Source organism: Rissa tridactyla, chromosome 17 (genome assembly GCF_028500815.1).
Source record: "Rissa tridactyla isolate bRisTri1 chromosome 17, bRisTri1.patW.cur.20221130, whole genome shotgun sequence".
Lineage (NCBI taxonomy): Eukaryota > Metazoa > Chordata > Aves > Charadriiformes > Laridae > Rissa > Rissa tridactyla.
In genome coordinates, this window is record NC_071482.1 from 3,379,020 (window position 1) to 3,395,902 (window position 16,883).

The 16,883-nt window shown below is 39.7% G+C and overlaps 1 protein-coding gene across 6 annotated transcripts in view; it reads left to right on the forward strand.

The window, feature by feature from the left end:
- The window catches only part of ARHGEF12 (Rho guanine nucleotide exchange factor 12), an 81,673-nt gene that overhangs the window by 32,709 nt on the left and 32,081 nt on the right, over window positions 1-16,883 (forward strand). For 3 of the 6 annotated variants that reach the window (XM_054223094.1, XR_008469650.1, XM_054223093.1), the window contains 9 exons: window positions 2,659-2,682; window positions 3,420-3,508; window positions 5,138-5,194; window positions 12,481-12,579; window positions 13,044-13,093; window positions 13,871-13,928; window positions 14,855-15,033; window positions 15,552-15,629; window positions 16,155-16,274. In XM_054223094.1, coding sequence (XP_054079069.1) covers window positions 2,659-2,682; window positions 3,420-3,508; window positions 5,138-5,194; window positions 12,481-12,579; window positions 13,044-13,093; window positions 13,871-13,928; window positions 14,855-15,033; window positions 15,552-15,629; window positions 16,155-16,274 — 754 coding nt within the window. Of the gene's footprint in view, window positions 1-2,658; window positions 2,683-3,419; window positions 3,509-5,137; window positions 5,195-12,480; window positions 12,580-13,043; window positions 13,094-13,870; window positions 13,929-14,854; window positions 15,034-15,551; window positions 15,630-16,154; window positions 16,275-16,883 lie in introns of those variants that run through there. The other 3 variants (XM_054223097.1, XM_054223096.1, XM_054223095.1) reach the window with 1 other exon arrangement.

A 16,883-nucleotide genomic window follows, 5' to 3' on the forward strand; every position in this document is an offset into this window, starting at 1 on the left:
TTATCAGTCTACATATAAGTAGAAAGGTTTTGCACAGCTTTATAGACCTCTAAAATGTAATATTTGCAATTCATCCTTGAACAGGAAATAAATAACTCTGAAACAATGAAAATGGTACAACAGTGAACTAACTTTATTTTGTTCATTAATGGTTTCTTTTGCTGCAGGAGCATAACCCTGGAGTTCTGGGTACCTGATAGTAAACACTGTGGGATAAAGGTTTTCACTTAAATGCTTCATTGAAATATTTGTTACTAGTGTTACAATTTTTTTCTGCATCTCAAAAGTTCAAATGCATTAGAACAAAATGTGGTATAATTCATCTTAAACCTCTTGCCCTGCCTTTGGAGGGATGATAGATTGTCTTTCCCTGGATTCCTTTGTCTCCTCTTCTGCTTTTGAATGAAGCACTTGATTACTACTGCATCTGTTTACCATAGTGTTCAGAGAGGGTTCAGTTGGCCTGAGATGACTTTTCTTTTGTTTGCTTTGGGATTCAGGTTGTCTGTCTTGCACGAAGTAGTTTTTTACTGGCCAAAATTTGTAAATGGGAGGACTGAATGGTAAAGAGATCTGGCATTGCAGGTAGAGCAGAATGAGGAGAGGCTCAATTAGCTACACGTTCCTTATTTGAATCGGAGTGATTTCCCAGACTTGTGAGATTAAAATAGTGCTTTTTGGGTGGAGGAGGAAAGAGGACTAACACTTCTTGTGGAGTCTGCATGCAACCTTTTTTCTTCAATTAATTAGCTTCTGTGCTGCTTTGCCCACAGGTTCCTAAGGCTTATGCAGTCAAAGGCTCGATCTATCCCCTTAATTTTAAAGCTGTTGTATTTCAGCTAAATTTGATGCTCTTATCTAAAAGATGGCAGATGTCTTGATGTGTATAATTATTTTCAGTAATAGACAACGTTTTAATTTTGCTTGCCTAATGTGTCATGAGGTGTTCATTTCAGAGTTGCCGTATTAGTACATGCTTGCATAGGGGATTGGCATGTGTGAGCTGGCCAACGCTTTGGGTGTATACGTGTTTAATGGAATAGCTATTACTCAAAGAGAGGGATTAAGTTGCGTACTTCTTCTGTGTATCCAGTTATGTTTTTCAGGTAATGGGGAGGGAGTTTCTGTAGCTTTAAGACTGCTATTTCTGGCTGGGCCACTCTATGTATAGTTATCGAGGAAAAGAGAATAGGTGACATAGGTGCCCCTCCTTTGGAGAAAGGAGCTTGAAACATGAGATGTGCATTTTGGGCAGCCTTCTTGGCAGTGCTCAAGGAATCTTTGTTGTAATGCTCTGAAATGCCTTTCAGAGAGTGGTTTGGTTCTGTGCGTTGGACCGGTTTGGTTGGACAGGGCCATTGCACAGTTCAGTTGAGTCTGAGTTTGGAAGCCATGTCCTCGGGACTGTCCTGCACTGGTGGTGTCTTTTTTTAATGCAGACTTAGCATGAGACTATTAATCTTTACCAATCGTGTCTCCTTAAACTAAGCTAAAAAAACCCCAAAGTTAAGTCGTTTAATGACCTGTTAACTTTCATGGTACTGTATTTCTTTTTACTTGAATCTCTTCTCTGCCTCCCTCTAACCCTCACCCATTACTTCTTGGAAAACTTGTAAAAAAAGGAGAAACTGAAAGGAGAAACTGAAAAGGATAACTATTATGTATGTAGGGGGAAATTATCAGCTATAATAATTGTAGATGTCCTCATTTAGAGCAAAAAGTGACTTAAGTTATCTATTCTTTTCTTACATGTACGCACGCAGCTCTAAATGTTTGTATTGCTTCCCAGCCAAAGGATCTAAAAACATTTAACAAGTAGGAATGGAGATAAACTTCTAAAAAGCCCTGAGAAAAAACTAGTTCTGCTTTATGAAAGTAAAAGTTGATGCCTTAAGCTGGAAGGTGTATACCTTGCTCTGTCATTTTTCTGCATTAATTCAAGGAAAAAAAATTTCCTGGTTTCATATCTTTTCCTTACTTAAAAAATGTATATATGCTTCTTCCTCCCTTTAACCTGTGGGTTTGTGTTATCTGTAGGTCCCAGTAATAATATTTGGAATGGCTAATATAATTTCAACTTAACTTTACTCTGTTAAGCTTGTCTCAAAGGTGGCAAGCTCGCACAGTTTCATGAAAATAATCAGAGATGTTGTTAGGAGGAGATGTCAGCCTGAGCTCCTGTGTTACTGGATACTGCAGAACCCACATAGAAGGGAGACAACCAGAATGTCTCAGCTATAGGAGAATTTTCAGTTAGAGTTTGGACCTTCATTAGGTGCCAGGTATTCAGTCCATCAGCAGGACAAAAAAGTCAAGCTACATGAATTTTTAGTGTCTGGAACTAGTTCTTATGGGAGGGAAATGATCCATGAGCTACTATACTGTACTAAGCAAGAGTGAGCTACTTGGATGCTGGATTTGAGAGCACAGATTCTGCTTCTGTTCTTAGTTCTATTTGAAACCGTAAGCATATTGATAAATAATTCTTTACCCAGTTGAATCAACTGTAAATGGACTAGTAATTGGCTGAAGCAGAAGACTTGTTCTGTTGTGAAGGTGTTACAGAAGTGTAAAATAACTGTATTTAAGCATTAACGTTGATATCAATATTAAGAAACAAAAACGTTCATTAAACTTATGTTCTTTCTTTCTTTTCAGGTTTCCTCTCAAAAAACCTACAAGGTGAGTTATTGCAGTTTGACTGTTGATCTTTATTGCAAATTATGATACAGCATTTTTGAAGGAGGAATGCTTTTAAAAGGAAGAAGACAAAAAAAGTACAAACACAAATAGCAGTACACATTACAGATGTGACGAAATTAATATCCAGATTGGGACAGGGTGCCAAAAATATAGTTGGTGATGTACTTAAAGTGCGTGGTATAGTGTTACCATTTGCATTTCTGTTACGTACACTGGCAGGTTATCTTACCTGAGATTTGAGACGGTCAGGGAAAGTGACGCTATGTTGGTGCATGATGTATGGGCACTTCCTTTGGTGGGGGGTATTCTAAATCTTTAATTTTTGCATACAAAGATATTTAAGATTTGCTGGGAGAGGAGGTGGAGTTTAGACTTCAGTTTTTTCAGTTTTATGTAACATAACTTTATTTTGCTTCTGAAATAAAACATGGCCTGATCTTGAATGATAAAGAGAATGCACTTGCTGTTAAGAGTTTCAAAGATTAACGAGACTGTTCCTAGAACCTTGGGTACACTCCCAAAGATTCTGAGGGAGATCATTTTTCCACTTGAATTCAGTCTGGGAATAAATTTTTTACGTGAACTTAATACGTACATTTTAATCTAAATTCCTTGTTAGTGAGCAGAGCTGGTTAAGGTTATTTCCAAAAGCCTTGCCAGTTAGGCAGTGCTTCTGTGGTCCAGTAGTCAGGGTCCTCTGCTTTGCTTTGACACAGACACGGCAGCATTCTGAGCAGAGAGTCTCCAGCTGACAAGAAACAGAAGGTTGAACGCTGCAGTAGTACGCACGACTTTGATCCGACAGGTAAAGTCCTAAAATTTTACAGGTGAAAATTTAGACTTCAATTTGAGAAGTACTGAGGAGTGGAATAAAAATTATTTTAATTTGTCAACAAATGTGGTTTTCAGGAATGCGTTGTTCTGCAATTCCAAAGCCTTTTTGAAGCATGCGGGCATCAAAATGAATATGGGCTTGCTTTTAAACATGCTCATCTACAAACCAGCTGTTAACTGTGCAAGAATAAACCTAGATTAGTGGTATCAGTGAATAATTATAACTCCTTCCTCTTTCAGAAAAGTTAGTCTGGAATTTCAGTAGGCAAATACTGTAATTAGTTGTGAGTAGTTCTTTTGGCTGTTTCAGTTGAAGTGTGAAATTGGAGATGTTATAGGCTTGACTAGGGCTGGTATTCCTTGATGGGGTTTGTTGGTTTTTGGTTTTTTGGGGTTTCTTTTGAGACTTTGTGGATTGTGATCCATCTCTATCACTCATAAAGTGAATTTGTACTTTCCAACACGATATATTCTAAGACAAACATCTATTTTTAAAGGATATGCTATCCTATTTTTTTTAACATTTCAAAAGGTTAAATTAGGGTCAATTTGGTAAGCCTGTCCAGTGCTGTCTTGGAAATTAGGGTGCATGCAGGGGTTCTTCATTCTCTCTGAAACACTAACCCAGCGACTGCTGTGTACGTTCATGAAATGCATGACAGGCTCTTGTCTGAGCCTCCTGGCCCCATGCAATGTGCATTTTTCATGTCTGTGCATTCTGCTGTTTAGTCCAGTCTTTTCCCTGGGGCTTGTGGAAGACATGAGAGTTGAATGTGAAGGTGGAAGAACTTGTAGAATGTGTTTTTTGCACAAGACATTTGAAGCTGATGTTTTTAAACCATCTTGTTCGTTAATGCTTTCTGCTACTATCTGCATGACTCCTTCCTAGTGTGCACAAAATAAATTAAAATGGGCTTTTAATGTTGGTTTAAAAAAAATAAATCCTGTAAGGGAGAAAATCTGAGTTAGTGCTTGTCTTCTTTTCCTTTGTCCTTGGGAATAAGTAACGTAAAATTATTTCAGGTTGGCGTAGCTCAGGGGAGGTCTCAGGCTATGAACCTGTTTTGTAGAAAGAATTTGTTTTCTTCAGAAGCAAGCTTCAGGAATCCTCTAATCTTAATTTGATGAGAGTCATTCCAATTTTGAGAGCTGTTACCTGGCACCACTGTTACGATGTGATCTGGTCTGATAAATGAACTCTGTACTGTAGCCTTCATAAAATTCTTTTCTCTTTAAGGGGTGAATGCAGAATGCAGAACTACTATGCATATGTCTCCACTGACTCTGGAGATAAACATTATCAGAGTTTCTATGCTTGGACTGTTTTTTATCCAAAATACTTTCTGTAGTTCATTGCAGAGAACTTCTTTTATTGTGTCTTAGATTCTGTAATAGATTCTTTGTGGTGTTACCTGTGTCTTCATGCTCGTATTATTCACCCCTTATTCCAAGTGTTTCACCTATGTTTTGTTCACATCTTATTTGTGTTTTGCACGATTTAACCTAATAAATCAGTCTGTGTTTTTCATGAAGTTTTTTTCTCATGTTTGGTCTCCATATTTTCTATATCTCTCTCTCCTTTTCTCCTGCTCTCGTGCAGATAGCTCCTCCAAGAAGACAAAGTCTAGTTCGGAGGAGAGTAGATCCGAGACGTATGGTAAGCTAAAGCAGCTGCTGCAACCTTGCACCTTTGCAGTCTGCTCCATGCTTTCTGTCTGTGCACCCAAGGCTTTTATCCTTTATATGATCCGCATGGTTGGCTCTGCAGCAGGGAGTGGGAAACTGGGTTTAAATGTTGCTATCAGCTTGTAGTTTTTGTAGTGGCTGGAAACTAACATGTACCTGGCAAGAACAGGCTGTCACCTGGATTCTCCTGTTATCTGTTGATAGTTGGGAAAACTTGCTGGGGCTGCCCTTCTTGGAGATCTTGTATTTTTGGCATTGTATGAGAACGTAGCTCATGATGGACTCCAGAAGAGTTTTTGTGATTGTAGAAAAGTCTGTGTCTTGCTCTAACTGTGGAGGTTAATCTGGATGAGCCAGCAGTTCATCTTTTTGCATTATTTGTAGAGTATCTCATGTCACTACCTTTTCATGTTTCACAGAAGTGGGAAAATATAAGAACAGGAACTTCACCATTCTTTGTTCCAAAGAGGTAGTAACTTCCATGGCAGTTCTGTGTTGTGTATTACTACTGTCTTGTGGGCTTGTAGAGTGGAATGAATTGGCACATAACGTTTTGGGATAGGAGTAGCCCCACACATCGTTATGTTGTCAGTACACTGTAATGGATGCTGTTAGAAAGAATACCTACCAAATACAGCCTGTTTGCTTATCCTCCTTCTTTAACTTCTATCAGATACGTCAGTCTTTGGGCTGTGACACTCTCTCCATCCTACCTTTATGTTAACGACTTGTTGAATCTCTGATCTCTAAAGGTATTTGCACTCATATCTTAGAAATCAGAAGGTAATAAGTTTTCACAAATTGGTGGGTGGTCTTTTGGATCCTAGCAGCTCCTTAAGACCCTTGGACCTAGGCTGAATCTGGCCAGTACTGCTACATTTTGTGTTTCTAAGTGTGCATGTCTAGCTCTGCCTTGACTCCAGCTATGGGTTGCCTTTCTTTCCCTTTCTTTTTTTTTTCTTGCTATTTAAAACACACTGTGATACTTTCTGATTTTACTCTGTTGAGAAAATTGCTTGCTGCATAAGCTCCTGTGGGCTTTTGGACACATGCAATGACTCTTCCAGCATCAGCTTTATTGTTTCACCAGAATAAAACTGCCAGGTGTTAATGGCTGTGATCCAACTTCTTAAAACACCTATGTAATACAAAATGATGCTGTCATAGCTCTGGTTCTAAGGAACGCTGAAAAATAAAAGGAAAAGAACGCCCAAACTCAAAACCCACCAACCCTGAAGGGTTCCTTCTAAACCAACGTAGGCATATTGGCAAAAGCCTTTTAGTTGGTGCAGTTTAGGGAGGTGTGATCTGTTCCTTCTGTGAAAATGAAATCTCTTTACTTTCCCTGAAATTTTGAATCACGTACTTTTCTTTAAAAATAAATCAATAATAGTAATATGACAGTCATGTTCCTCAGGGTGTGAGGCTGTTCCTCAGAAACTGTAAACAGGTTTTGAGAGTGCCTTGATTTGCTTCAGTAGAGCTGGAAACCTGTCTTAGGGAGACCTGGCTTGCTGCAGCTTGTAACTCTTTCTCCTGTGCTCAGAGAGAATGAACAGGGAAAGGGCCTGTTTGAAAAGCATATGTTTTGGGATGGTGCTTCTGATGAGCTTGTATTGAAGCCTTGACCAGTTCTTCCTCTTGCCAGGTAGATGCTGGTTACTGACAGTGAAGTTAGGTTGACTAAATCCCTGTGTCTTGGACCTGCATTAATTTTTGCCTAATGCTGCTTACCCATAATATACTGGAGGTGCTGTCAAACTATTGTAGGTTAATTACAGGAAACATTTGGTATGCTTGATGGAATGTATCTGTGTTTATACTTCTCCCTCAGTCTGTACAGTGTTCTGGGTTTTCTTGTATGGCAGAAAGAAACATGACTTCCTAACGTAAGCCTTTACTTCCCCCAAAATTTCCTGCAGATGCTCTATCCATGTCCAGTATCTATGGGAGCAGTTTCCACTCATCCTTCCTTTCCAGTGGCCTTTGCTGTGTTGGACCTTGCCCTGCCTTTTGTCTCTACCCTCTACTTTTCCCAGGTTCTGTGGTATGTGTAGAGAAGTCTGCTGTTTGCTTTGGATGGGACCAAACTATTTAAAAACCTACAAGTAGAAATACTGTACTGATATTTTTCTTGCTGCTGACTGGATGTTAGCTGGCTCTTTCTATGGCTAGCCATTGGAAAGTGAATAATAGAAAAGTCTTGAATGACAACAGAAAAAGGAGGTGTGGCTTTTGTGTATGTGTTTGTTCTTACCTCTTGAAATTCTTAATTAAGGCGCAAGAGGCCAGAATTTCTTGAAGTATATGAGTGGCTTGGGGGGGGAGCAGAGTGGATATGTAGGAAATTGTTCTAATGTACAGAAGTTGATTTATAGTCATATGAAACTTAGAGTGTGATATTTTCTTCCACAAATCCAATTATCTCTTATCTGTGTATTCAACGAAATTTAGATGATCAGGAGAGAAATTGAAGGTAGTTTCAGATATGCTGTAATTTACTAATTAGTGCCATAACCTCACACAATACTTGCTACCTGTTTCTCGAAGTAGAATTCTTGTCTCTTAAATGAACTTAAAATTGGAAATAGCTTTCAGGGTGTGGTAGGTGAGATATCAGTTACTCTTCCCTTTTCCCCATGACTTGATTGCTCTCCAAAGATATCTTCCTTTATATTTAGTAATGATCAGTTTCTGGCCCAAATATTAGCCTAGACTCTATATATACTCTTTCACATATTCTCTCTCTAACTTGGGATAAGTTTTTAAATTGTTATTCTTCTGAAGGCCCAGATTTTACCTCTGTTAAGATGTTTTTAAATTGAACTTACTCATCCTGTTTTGTTTCTTGCCGTTCATGTTGGCCTTGTGTCTCTATGTTGTGGCCACTGTTTTTCCAGACTCTTAAAAGGACTCTTGGGAGCCCCTCATCACTACCCTTATAATAGCCAGAAAGGGCTGGGAGTGCAAGGGGCACTCAACCACAGGGGTTGAATGTGTCGTTGCCATGGGAGCAGATAGTCCTATTTATCATGGTTAAAATACATGGTTCTTCTTTTCTAGAAAGGTTACTGAGTCCTGTTTTATATATGGTATTCGGTGCCATTGTTACTAACGGTTTTATCAAGACACTGTACACTGCGCTAATTTCAAACAATATAGTTTTTGCACTGACTTTACGTGACTTCTGTTACCAGGTTAGTGGAAGAATCTGAAGAGTGCTGCTAATATGGCATTTGGTATGAAGATCACGGTAATACCTAAACTAAGTGAAATTCAGAATTTCATCTTATGAGAAATTTTCTTTATAAAAACTGACAGTTTTATTTATTTTGTGGAGCAGCGTTTCTGAAAACATTTTATAGAAGTAAAGCTTCCCAAATGAAGTGAAACATTTGGACATTCTTAAAACCCCAAGGAGTTTGTTTTTGTTTATTGACTGATTCATTTCAAATCACTGTATTAAATTGCATTTTCCCATTGTGGCTTCATGCCTCCAGGGAGGTTACAGTTCACAAGTCTCCTCCCATGCCATGTCCCACACAGTTTCATTAGAGGAAAAGCTACATTCTATTATGGGAGATGCAATTCCTGTCACCTTCTTCCTAGTGAGTCAGGTTTTTAGAATGAACCCCTGCTCTATTTGTTGTGCTCCGCTAGGGAAATTAAATCTCCTGTTTTATTAACTTACAAATATTTAGAAAGTGTAGAACAGAAGGTAAATGATGTCTTTACTAGAGAAGCTCTTGGGCAATCGAAATGTATCTGGGAAAACTGTTTGAGACAATCGTTTTTACCGTGGTGTGTCCATGACCTTGAGAAGTTTGGACTTTACCCTTCCCTGCTATCCAAAAAGCACACTTGTAATGGGGCTGGAGAACTGAGCCACTATGTCGCAGAGGGAATAGTGCCACCTACTGAAGAGGTGATCGTTTTAGCTTTTCTTGGAATTCCTTTTTTTCTGAGACTGGTAATTTCTAACTGCTTTCATTTTTAATCTTAAACCTCTTTGATTACGGCACACGGTTAGCTACTTTACTGTGCTCTTGGCTTGAGGTTATACCAGTGAGTTCAGGGAATTATAGTATGCAGGAGGATGGAAAAGGATTTTTAAGATTTATTTTTTTTCTCCACAGAATTTTATGAATCCACTCAAGATATGAACATGTAGTCTGATTTTGTGTACTAAAAGCATAGTTACAGTGATGCCGCCTCATTTCATGCCATCAAGATACTGTCATTTGAAAGCGTATGCAGGAATAACTGATATGATTTTGAGTACTATCAATGGTGGGTTCTGTTGACTTTGTAGTCTTTACTAAGCATGAGCTGGAAAAAGTGAAATATCGTGGTAAGATATTTCAAAATTAATAAATAATTCATGACTTCTATCCAGGGAATGCTAAGAATTGGAACATGAGAGCAAAAAGGGTGAATGAAAGGCTGATTGCCACTTGCTAACATGACTCTTCAATGTTGCCCCAAACTCAAAGTTAATTAAAGTGGGCGAAGTCGGTTTAGTTAGTACTTTAATATAAGAGTTCCTGTGTGTACTTGTGATATCTAGGTGTGACAGTAACAGCTATTGAAAACTTCACGTTGCGTGTCATTGTGCTCTCAGTGGCTTGTGGCTTTCCTTTCAGTCCATTTCCAGAGTGTCTAATGAGGTGTTCAAGGTACAAGATGTGGGTTATGAAAACATTGCTGCTCTGGTTTTAAAATTCCACCACTAAGCAGATTTCAAATTGAATGTATTTTACTTAAAGAACAAAAGTGAGCAAATGACAGATTTGGTGGATATCTTTGCTAATTTTTCCTCACAGCAGAGTAAAAGAGAGCACTTGAAGGCCGCTCTTTTCAGTCCACCTGGTTCAGACAGGGAGTGCTATCAAAGCTGATCTAGTTCTACAGGTAATAGTGTAACCTGCAGGAAACTTTCAGATGACTTCATTAAAATAGCTATAAAGCTGCTGTGCATCACTGTCAATGAAGCACAGTATCTCTCAGCTGGCCTACCTAGACTTCATTCCAGCCTTTTATATTGTGTTAGGAGAAGGGGTAAGTGCCTGTTTCTTGTCTGAAAAGAACAAATATGGACCAATTTGGATTCGAGTTATACTAATTTCAGTTGCCTCCCCATTCTAAAATTAAAAGGAGGTCTTGGATGAAGTTGAAACTTGTGTTGTGAAACAGTTTAACTTGATTATTTGTAGAACTTAAATTATACTCTGTAAGGTCAGTTTATGTTACATCTCCTACTGCATTGCCTCTGCTTTTGCATCAGGTTCATTCAAGGAGGAAACTTGTCAGTAGATCCAAGGGTTATTGGTTCTGGAAAAGCAAGAAAATAGGTGGAAGAGCAACGAGTACACAGAGCTATACTGTGCCTTTAAACAGGACAGTTCTTGTGAGTCAAAAGATTAGTTAGTGTCTTACTCATAAAACCTGTACGTCTGGCAGCAGGGTTTAAAACGAGCTGTTTTTATGAAATGGCATATGTTCTCTTTCCCACACCCCACCCTGGGGCATCATTCTTGTGAAGTGAGACTTAAAGAAGCTAGGTTGTATAGAAAAAGGGGAGGTGCAGAAGGGAGAGGCATGTTCTTTCACTTAACCATATAAAGAGGGTGTGAAAGATGGTGGGGTTTTTTCCCTCTTGTCTGCTTTCACCTCGCATCCAGTCCATCAGTTCACTGCAGATCACTATGTGTAGCGTAATTTGCTTCTACTTTATCGACAGAAGGGGAGTTGCTGGGATATGATACTGTGACCAGACTGCTGCAGAAGTGCTGGAATGCAACCTTTTCCACTACTCCCACACCCATTTTTCATATATGCCACACTCAAGGAGAACAGGGCTGACTGGGCAGACAGTATTTTCACTTGAGGCTCCTCATTTCCATTAGGAGTTGCTACAGAGAAGTGAAAGGAGCTGCAGTGGTGCAAGATTCCAGAGAGTAATTTAAGACATGGGTATGACTGTTACATTTAATTCCTTAAAAATGATTACAGAAAAGACAGTCTTGCTGGGGCAGCATCTTCACATTTCGCTTTGCCCCCTCCATCCTACTGCTACAGTTTTGGTACCTGATTGTGGAGAACTCCAATTCTTTCTCAAGATGCTGGTGTAAGAATTTTGCCTGCTGTGGCTTTAGAAATGAAGAAGCAAAGCAAGCTGTTAGAAGTAAGGGTGATGTTTAGTAGCTAGTAATTTCTGCTGTGTAAATAAAAGAACATCCATGAAGCAGTTTGCAGAGTTCCTAAAGTAGCTTTTCAAGATAAGGGCTCCATTGTGGTAGGCTTTTTGCAGATGTTCCTAGGAAACTGCTCTGCAATGAATATGCCAGGACTGTTGCTTTGGCTTGTTTCATTTTCCCCTTATTTCGTTTTCAGGTGAAAAAAACCCAACATACACAACATTTCAGCTTTTCAAAATGCTGCACCTACTAAGTACATTTATCTCTGCAACAGTATTTATGTGCACATTATACTGAGTAATCCTAACACAGGGAAACAACATAATTTACCTTTGATGTCACATAGCAAGCTCAAGGAGGAGCAGATTCAAACTCGCATCTCCTGGGATTTTGGCCCTGTACTTCAGTAGCTCAGTGGGAAGCATGGTCTTGATTTCAGAAGTCTTGGTCAGTGTAGTAATTGTGGCTTGTATTTCTTTATTGCTGCTGTTCTGGTTCTGCACGGTATTCTCATCTGGAACAGAAGGTGCCCCTGAGATGAGATTTTTGCTGAGAATGGGGAGAACTTTCCTGACCAATAAATCTGTTTCAGTCCAACCCACTGATGTTAGTGACTTCTTTTTTAGAGTAGCTTGTAAAAGTTGTTTGGTGTTTGATGGTGTACTGGAACATGACAGCCCTCTGCTGCAGTTTGAAGAACTATTAATACAGACAAAGGGAAATTGTACTTGTTTGTGTACCTAACTGCTTTTCTTTAAAAGCTGCTTTTACCTCAAGTTGTGTCTGATGTGCCAGAGCTGTCTGCATCTCTGCTGTTGTATATCTCTGTTTTGTGTAACTGAAGCAATAAGCTTGACCTGTCTTGACATTCCTATCTGTTTCTGGACTGATGCCCTGTTTCTGTCTCTCATATATTTTTCCCTCTGTTGTATCGTACCAGTTTCTTTCAGTACTCTGTGATTATCTAGGAGGATAAGGTTTTGGATTGATGCCTAGCTTGTGTCTCTTTGTATTTCTCTCCTTCTCTTTCTTCTGCCCTTTCCCCACCTTTCGTATGCAGGTCTTGTTCAACGGTGTGTTGTTATCCAACGGGATGAGAACGGATTTGGGCTGACAGTCAGTGGAGACAATCCAGTCTTTGTGCAGTCCGTCAAAGAAGGTAAGCAGACTTGCTAAATGTGCTAGCCAGGGAGCAGCCTAGGTGGTTGTCAGGTGTATCAAAGAAACATGTGCATGAGGTGGAGGAGAAAACTCCAGTTGTCTTCTGCATGGGTCAGATAGCTGCAGCTTCGGAATAGATGTGCAAAGACAAAGAGCATTGCACTGTTTGGAATGATGTGAAGCATCTCCTCCGTGTGTGATTTATTTGGAAACTGATGACGTGCATCTGAGAGGAAGCAAATGACTCCTTGGAACGTGGTGGGATTGTGGCTTGATGCATCCACTGCAAAACAAGAACAGAACTGCTCTAGTCTAGATACTGGGAGATTTTAATCTGATAGAGACAGGAAGCTTGGGTGAGTGTGGGAAGTAGCTTTGCGTGGAACTACAGAAGTGCTTAAACTATTTTTCCTTTGAGTGTTTCTATTGAAATCAGAACAAAATCATTTTTTGCCTCTCTAGATGGAGCAGCCATGCGGGCTGGAGTGCAAACAGGTGATAGAATTATCAAGGTAAGGGCATTCAAATCATCAGAGAAATGGATCCATTGTATTAAAGGAGCTCTTTCCCTGAAGAATGTAATTGATATGTCTGCTGTGATGTTTGCATTTGCCTGTGGGATAGAGGAACGGTCACAGATGAACGTTAGTTTTGTTGTGCAGATGACTCTTATTTCAGAACTTTATGGATGAGTTCAGCATCCTACAAGGTTCAAGTATTGCACGTACAATAAAATCATAAGTGGCAGCGGAGAGAAAGAACAGAGAGTTATTAATAATCACCTGTCAGTAAATAGTTTTCTTGGATTATTGTTTCTCCCCTAACTGCCCCCAGATCTGTGCTCTCTTTTAGAGACAAACAACTTAGAAATCAAGTCAGTAACTGAAAAGACTATGTAAAATATTGCTGCAAACTGACAGTTGTGCTACAGCAGCTACTGACACAGATAGAGCTGGGATTCCAACTAGGGATTTAAAATAATGAATTAAATTAGCTACCCTATTTTTTTTTCTGCCCAGTCAGAGGTGGATTGCTTTTTTTTTTTTGGTTGGTTGCTTGGTATTCTTTGTTATGTGTGTATTGTTTTCTTTCTGCAGAGCTCTGCTCACTGAGGTAAACTGTTAAAAGGACAAATTGTTTATCTGTTAGTGACTTGAAAGACATAGTAATGGAGATGGCGGGGAGGAAGAAAACACTGTTCCTCATTCTACGTGCTTATTGTGAAGTGTGTGGGTACCTTTGGTTGGAAATCAGTAGCTAAACACTGTTAACTTCCTCCCTACCCCCAGGTGAATGGCACTCTTGTAACACATTCAAACCATTTGGAGGTGGTAAAGCTGATCAAGTGTAAGTAAAGGCAGGTTACTATTTTTGTCACTGTGCACCTTTAAAGCATGAAAGGCATAATTTGAAGGGCCAATGACCGATTCAGCTATCAAGTGACAAGGACAAGGTCTAACCGTGTCCCATGCTGAGAGGTAAAGGGTGGTATGAAACAGTGAAGTGAAATTGGGGTAATTTTGATATCTCAGACTTGAGCTGATACATGCTTCTGCAGCTTCTCCTTAGCTTGATGTTTGAAGTTACCATCAAACCTGCCTACGCATCTTCCCATCTTTTGATTCCACCTTAAATATGATAGCCATTAAGGCACTATTAATGTAGATTATTGTATGATGCTTGCAAAGTGCTGGCATTTCTAAGGGAAGTGCATTCTTACAAGGAAGATGATGGTAGTGGGTCCTTTCACCTTAGCACGGTTTATTTTGCCGCATGAGCATATATATAACTGTGAGTGTAACCTGATAGACTAGGAATTGGACTTGTGCTTTTATTAAGGATGATTATCATGAAACTTTTTGGATTACCTGAAATTTAAACAGAAATCTCTAAAACGGAGCTGACAGTGCTCTCAAGTTCTCTGCTTCAAAGAATCATAGAATCATAGAACCATAGGGTGGGAAGGGTCCTCTGGAGATCATCTAGTCCAACCCCCTGCCAGAGCAGGGTCACCCAGAGCAGGTGGCACAGGAACGCATCCAGGTGGGTTTGAATGTCTCCAGAGATGGGGACTCCACCACCTCTCTGGGCAGCCTGTGCCAGGGCTCTGCCACCCTCACAGCAAAGAAGTTCCTCCTCATGTTTAGGTGGAACTGAATGGGTGAAGAATGGTCTGAGTTTTCTCTCTAGGGGGAAATGGCAACCAGAGAAACAGCAACCATAGAAATCTGCACGTGTGTCTGAAAAGTTAATTATTCTTGTTCTCCCTGCAGCGGGTTCCTATGTAGCTCTCACTGTGCAGGGGCGCCCACCAGGGTCGCCCCAGATTCCATTAGCTGATTCTGAAGTAGATCTGGCAGCATTTGGGCATATGTCTCCCATCATGACATCTCCTCATTCACCTGGCACATCAGGAAATGCAGAAAGGATAACTAGCCCAGTGCTTGTCGGGGTAAGATTTAAAGCTCTCTTTCCAAAGAACCAGCATAGACATAAATGTAGTCATGTTTTGGTTTTTTTTTCTTGAATTATTTTGTACTTGCATGAGTCACAGATTGGAATTGGAATACAAAGCCAGTTGAGGAGATATTCACAGGTTGTCTTTGAGATACACCGCAGTTTGCATGATGTGAGTTTATACATTGTCTGGCCCAAGCCAGTCATGCTGTAACTTCTATTAAAAGTGGATTGTGAGGTATGCAGACATGTGGCAAAGAAGAGCAGGGAAAGCAAATAAGAAAACACTTCCTGTTTGTCTGTTTTTGCTATTTTCTTTTTAAATGTTGATAGCTGTGTTCAAATGTAGGAAAGAATGCATAAAGAAATGATTTAGAAACTTGAATTGCTTCTTGTAGGGCTTTTCAGAGGCTGTGTTTACTAAGTAGATGAAAAGTAGGCATATCCATTTTCCTTATCTTTCTTCCCAACTCCACCAAAAAACCCGACCCTTAATCTCTCCATATTTTCTAGGAGGAGAATAATATTGTCCACAACCAGAAGGTGGAGATTCTGAGAAAGATGCTACAGAAGGAGCAGGAGCGGCTGCAGGTATACTGGAGTTGCACGAGTTTGAGAGGGGTGAAGGGTATGACGTAAATACAAAGATCGGGTGTTGAATCACTACTTAGTAGCATCTTCAACGTTCCCTTGTATAGCCTGTGCTTCATCTTAGCTTTTCTATATACCGACCTAACATCAGAGATCTAGTCACTCTTACTGATCGGCTCTTGAGTTTTTAATCCTTGATGGAGTAAAAAAAAAAGAATTGTGGGAGCTTTCTTAAGTGGAAATGTACATATCTGTCAATCTGATCTAATCCTTGGGCAAGTAAGCATCTTTCACTCTTACTGAGAGATTTCAGTAAATCTCTAGAATGTGGTTATTTACATATGGCACAGGAGAGAGTGGAGAACTATGTGAAATAGACATTCTGTAGCATCTGCTTGGTAGGTGTGGAGGTGTGCTGTTTATTATTTAAAATTTCTAAATGGAATGAAGTTTAATAGTAGGTTGTAGTTCTAAGCTTTGATACTGAAGAGATACCGAGTGAAAGCTCATAAAATTGTTTTTCAGTCTCTGCAAGAAGAGTATAGCCGATCACCCACCACGCGACTGCTCAAAGAGATACAGGAAACGAAGAAACACATTCCTCAGCTGCAAGAGCAGTTGTCCAAAGCCACAGGCTGTGCTCAGGTAACAGAATGTGTCAGGCTTCTCTGTGGTATGTTCCGGGTGGAAATTCTTGGGGGATGATGGTGTTCTGGGCAAGCAGGAGTTCCCTGCCATGCTCTTCTGTGCTTGTACAGGCAAATTGCACCCTCTAGAGTTGAGACTTGTAATTAGGCTTGCAGAGGCTGTCAAGCCATACAGTGCAATGTCAGTATATGAAGAAGACTTTACAATGGACTTTCAAACCATCTGTGAAAAACTGCCTTTAAAACAGTAAGTGCAGACTATGATGTGTTTATTAGTCCGTCCGTCAATACAACTTAAAAGAAACCTGTGAAGTCATTCTTAGAGTGGAGAACAAATAACTGGGAGGTTAAAACAGCCTTGCTCTTGAAAAAAAAATCGTAAGTGGTATATTTTTCCCGTTTTCCCTCTGCCTATAATGTTATAAGTCCTTAAAACTTGTTGCGATTTTATGTTGTCTTCTCTTAGAAAAGTATTGCAGCCTTTTCTAGATACCTGAAGAAAGTTTTATAAGTAATGTGAACTGGCTGGATTTTGAAACAGCTAATGTTTAAGGATTGCCTCTTAAAATATTCTACTTAATCTGTGCAGTCTCCCAACTCACTTTAT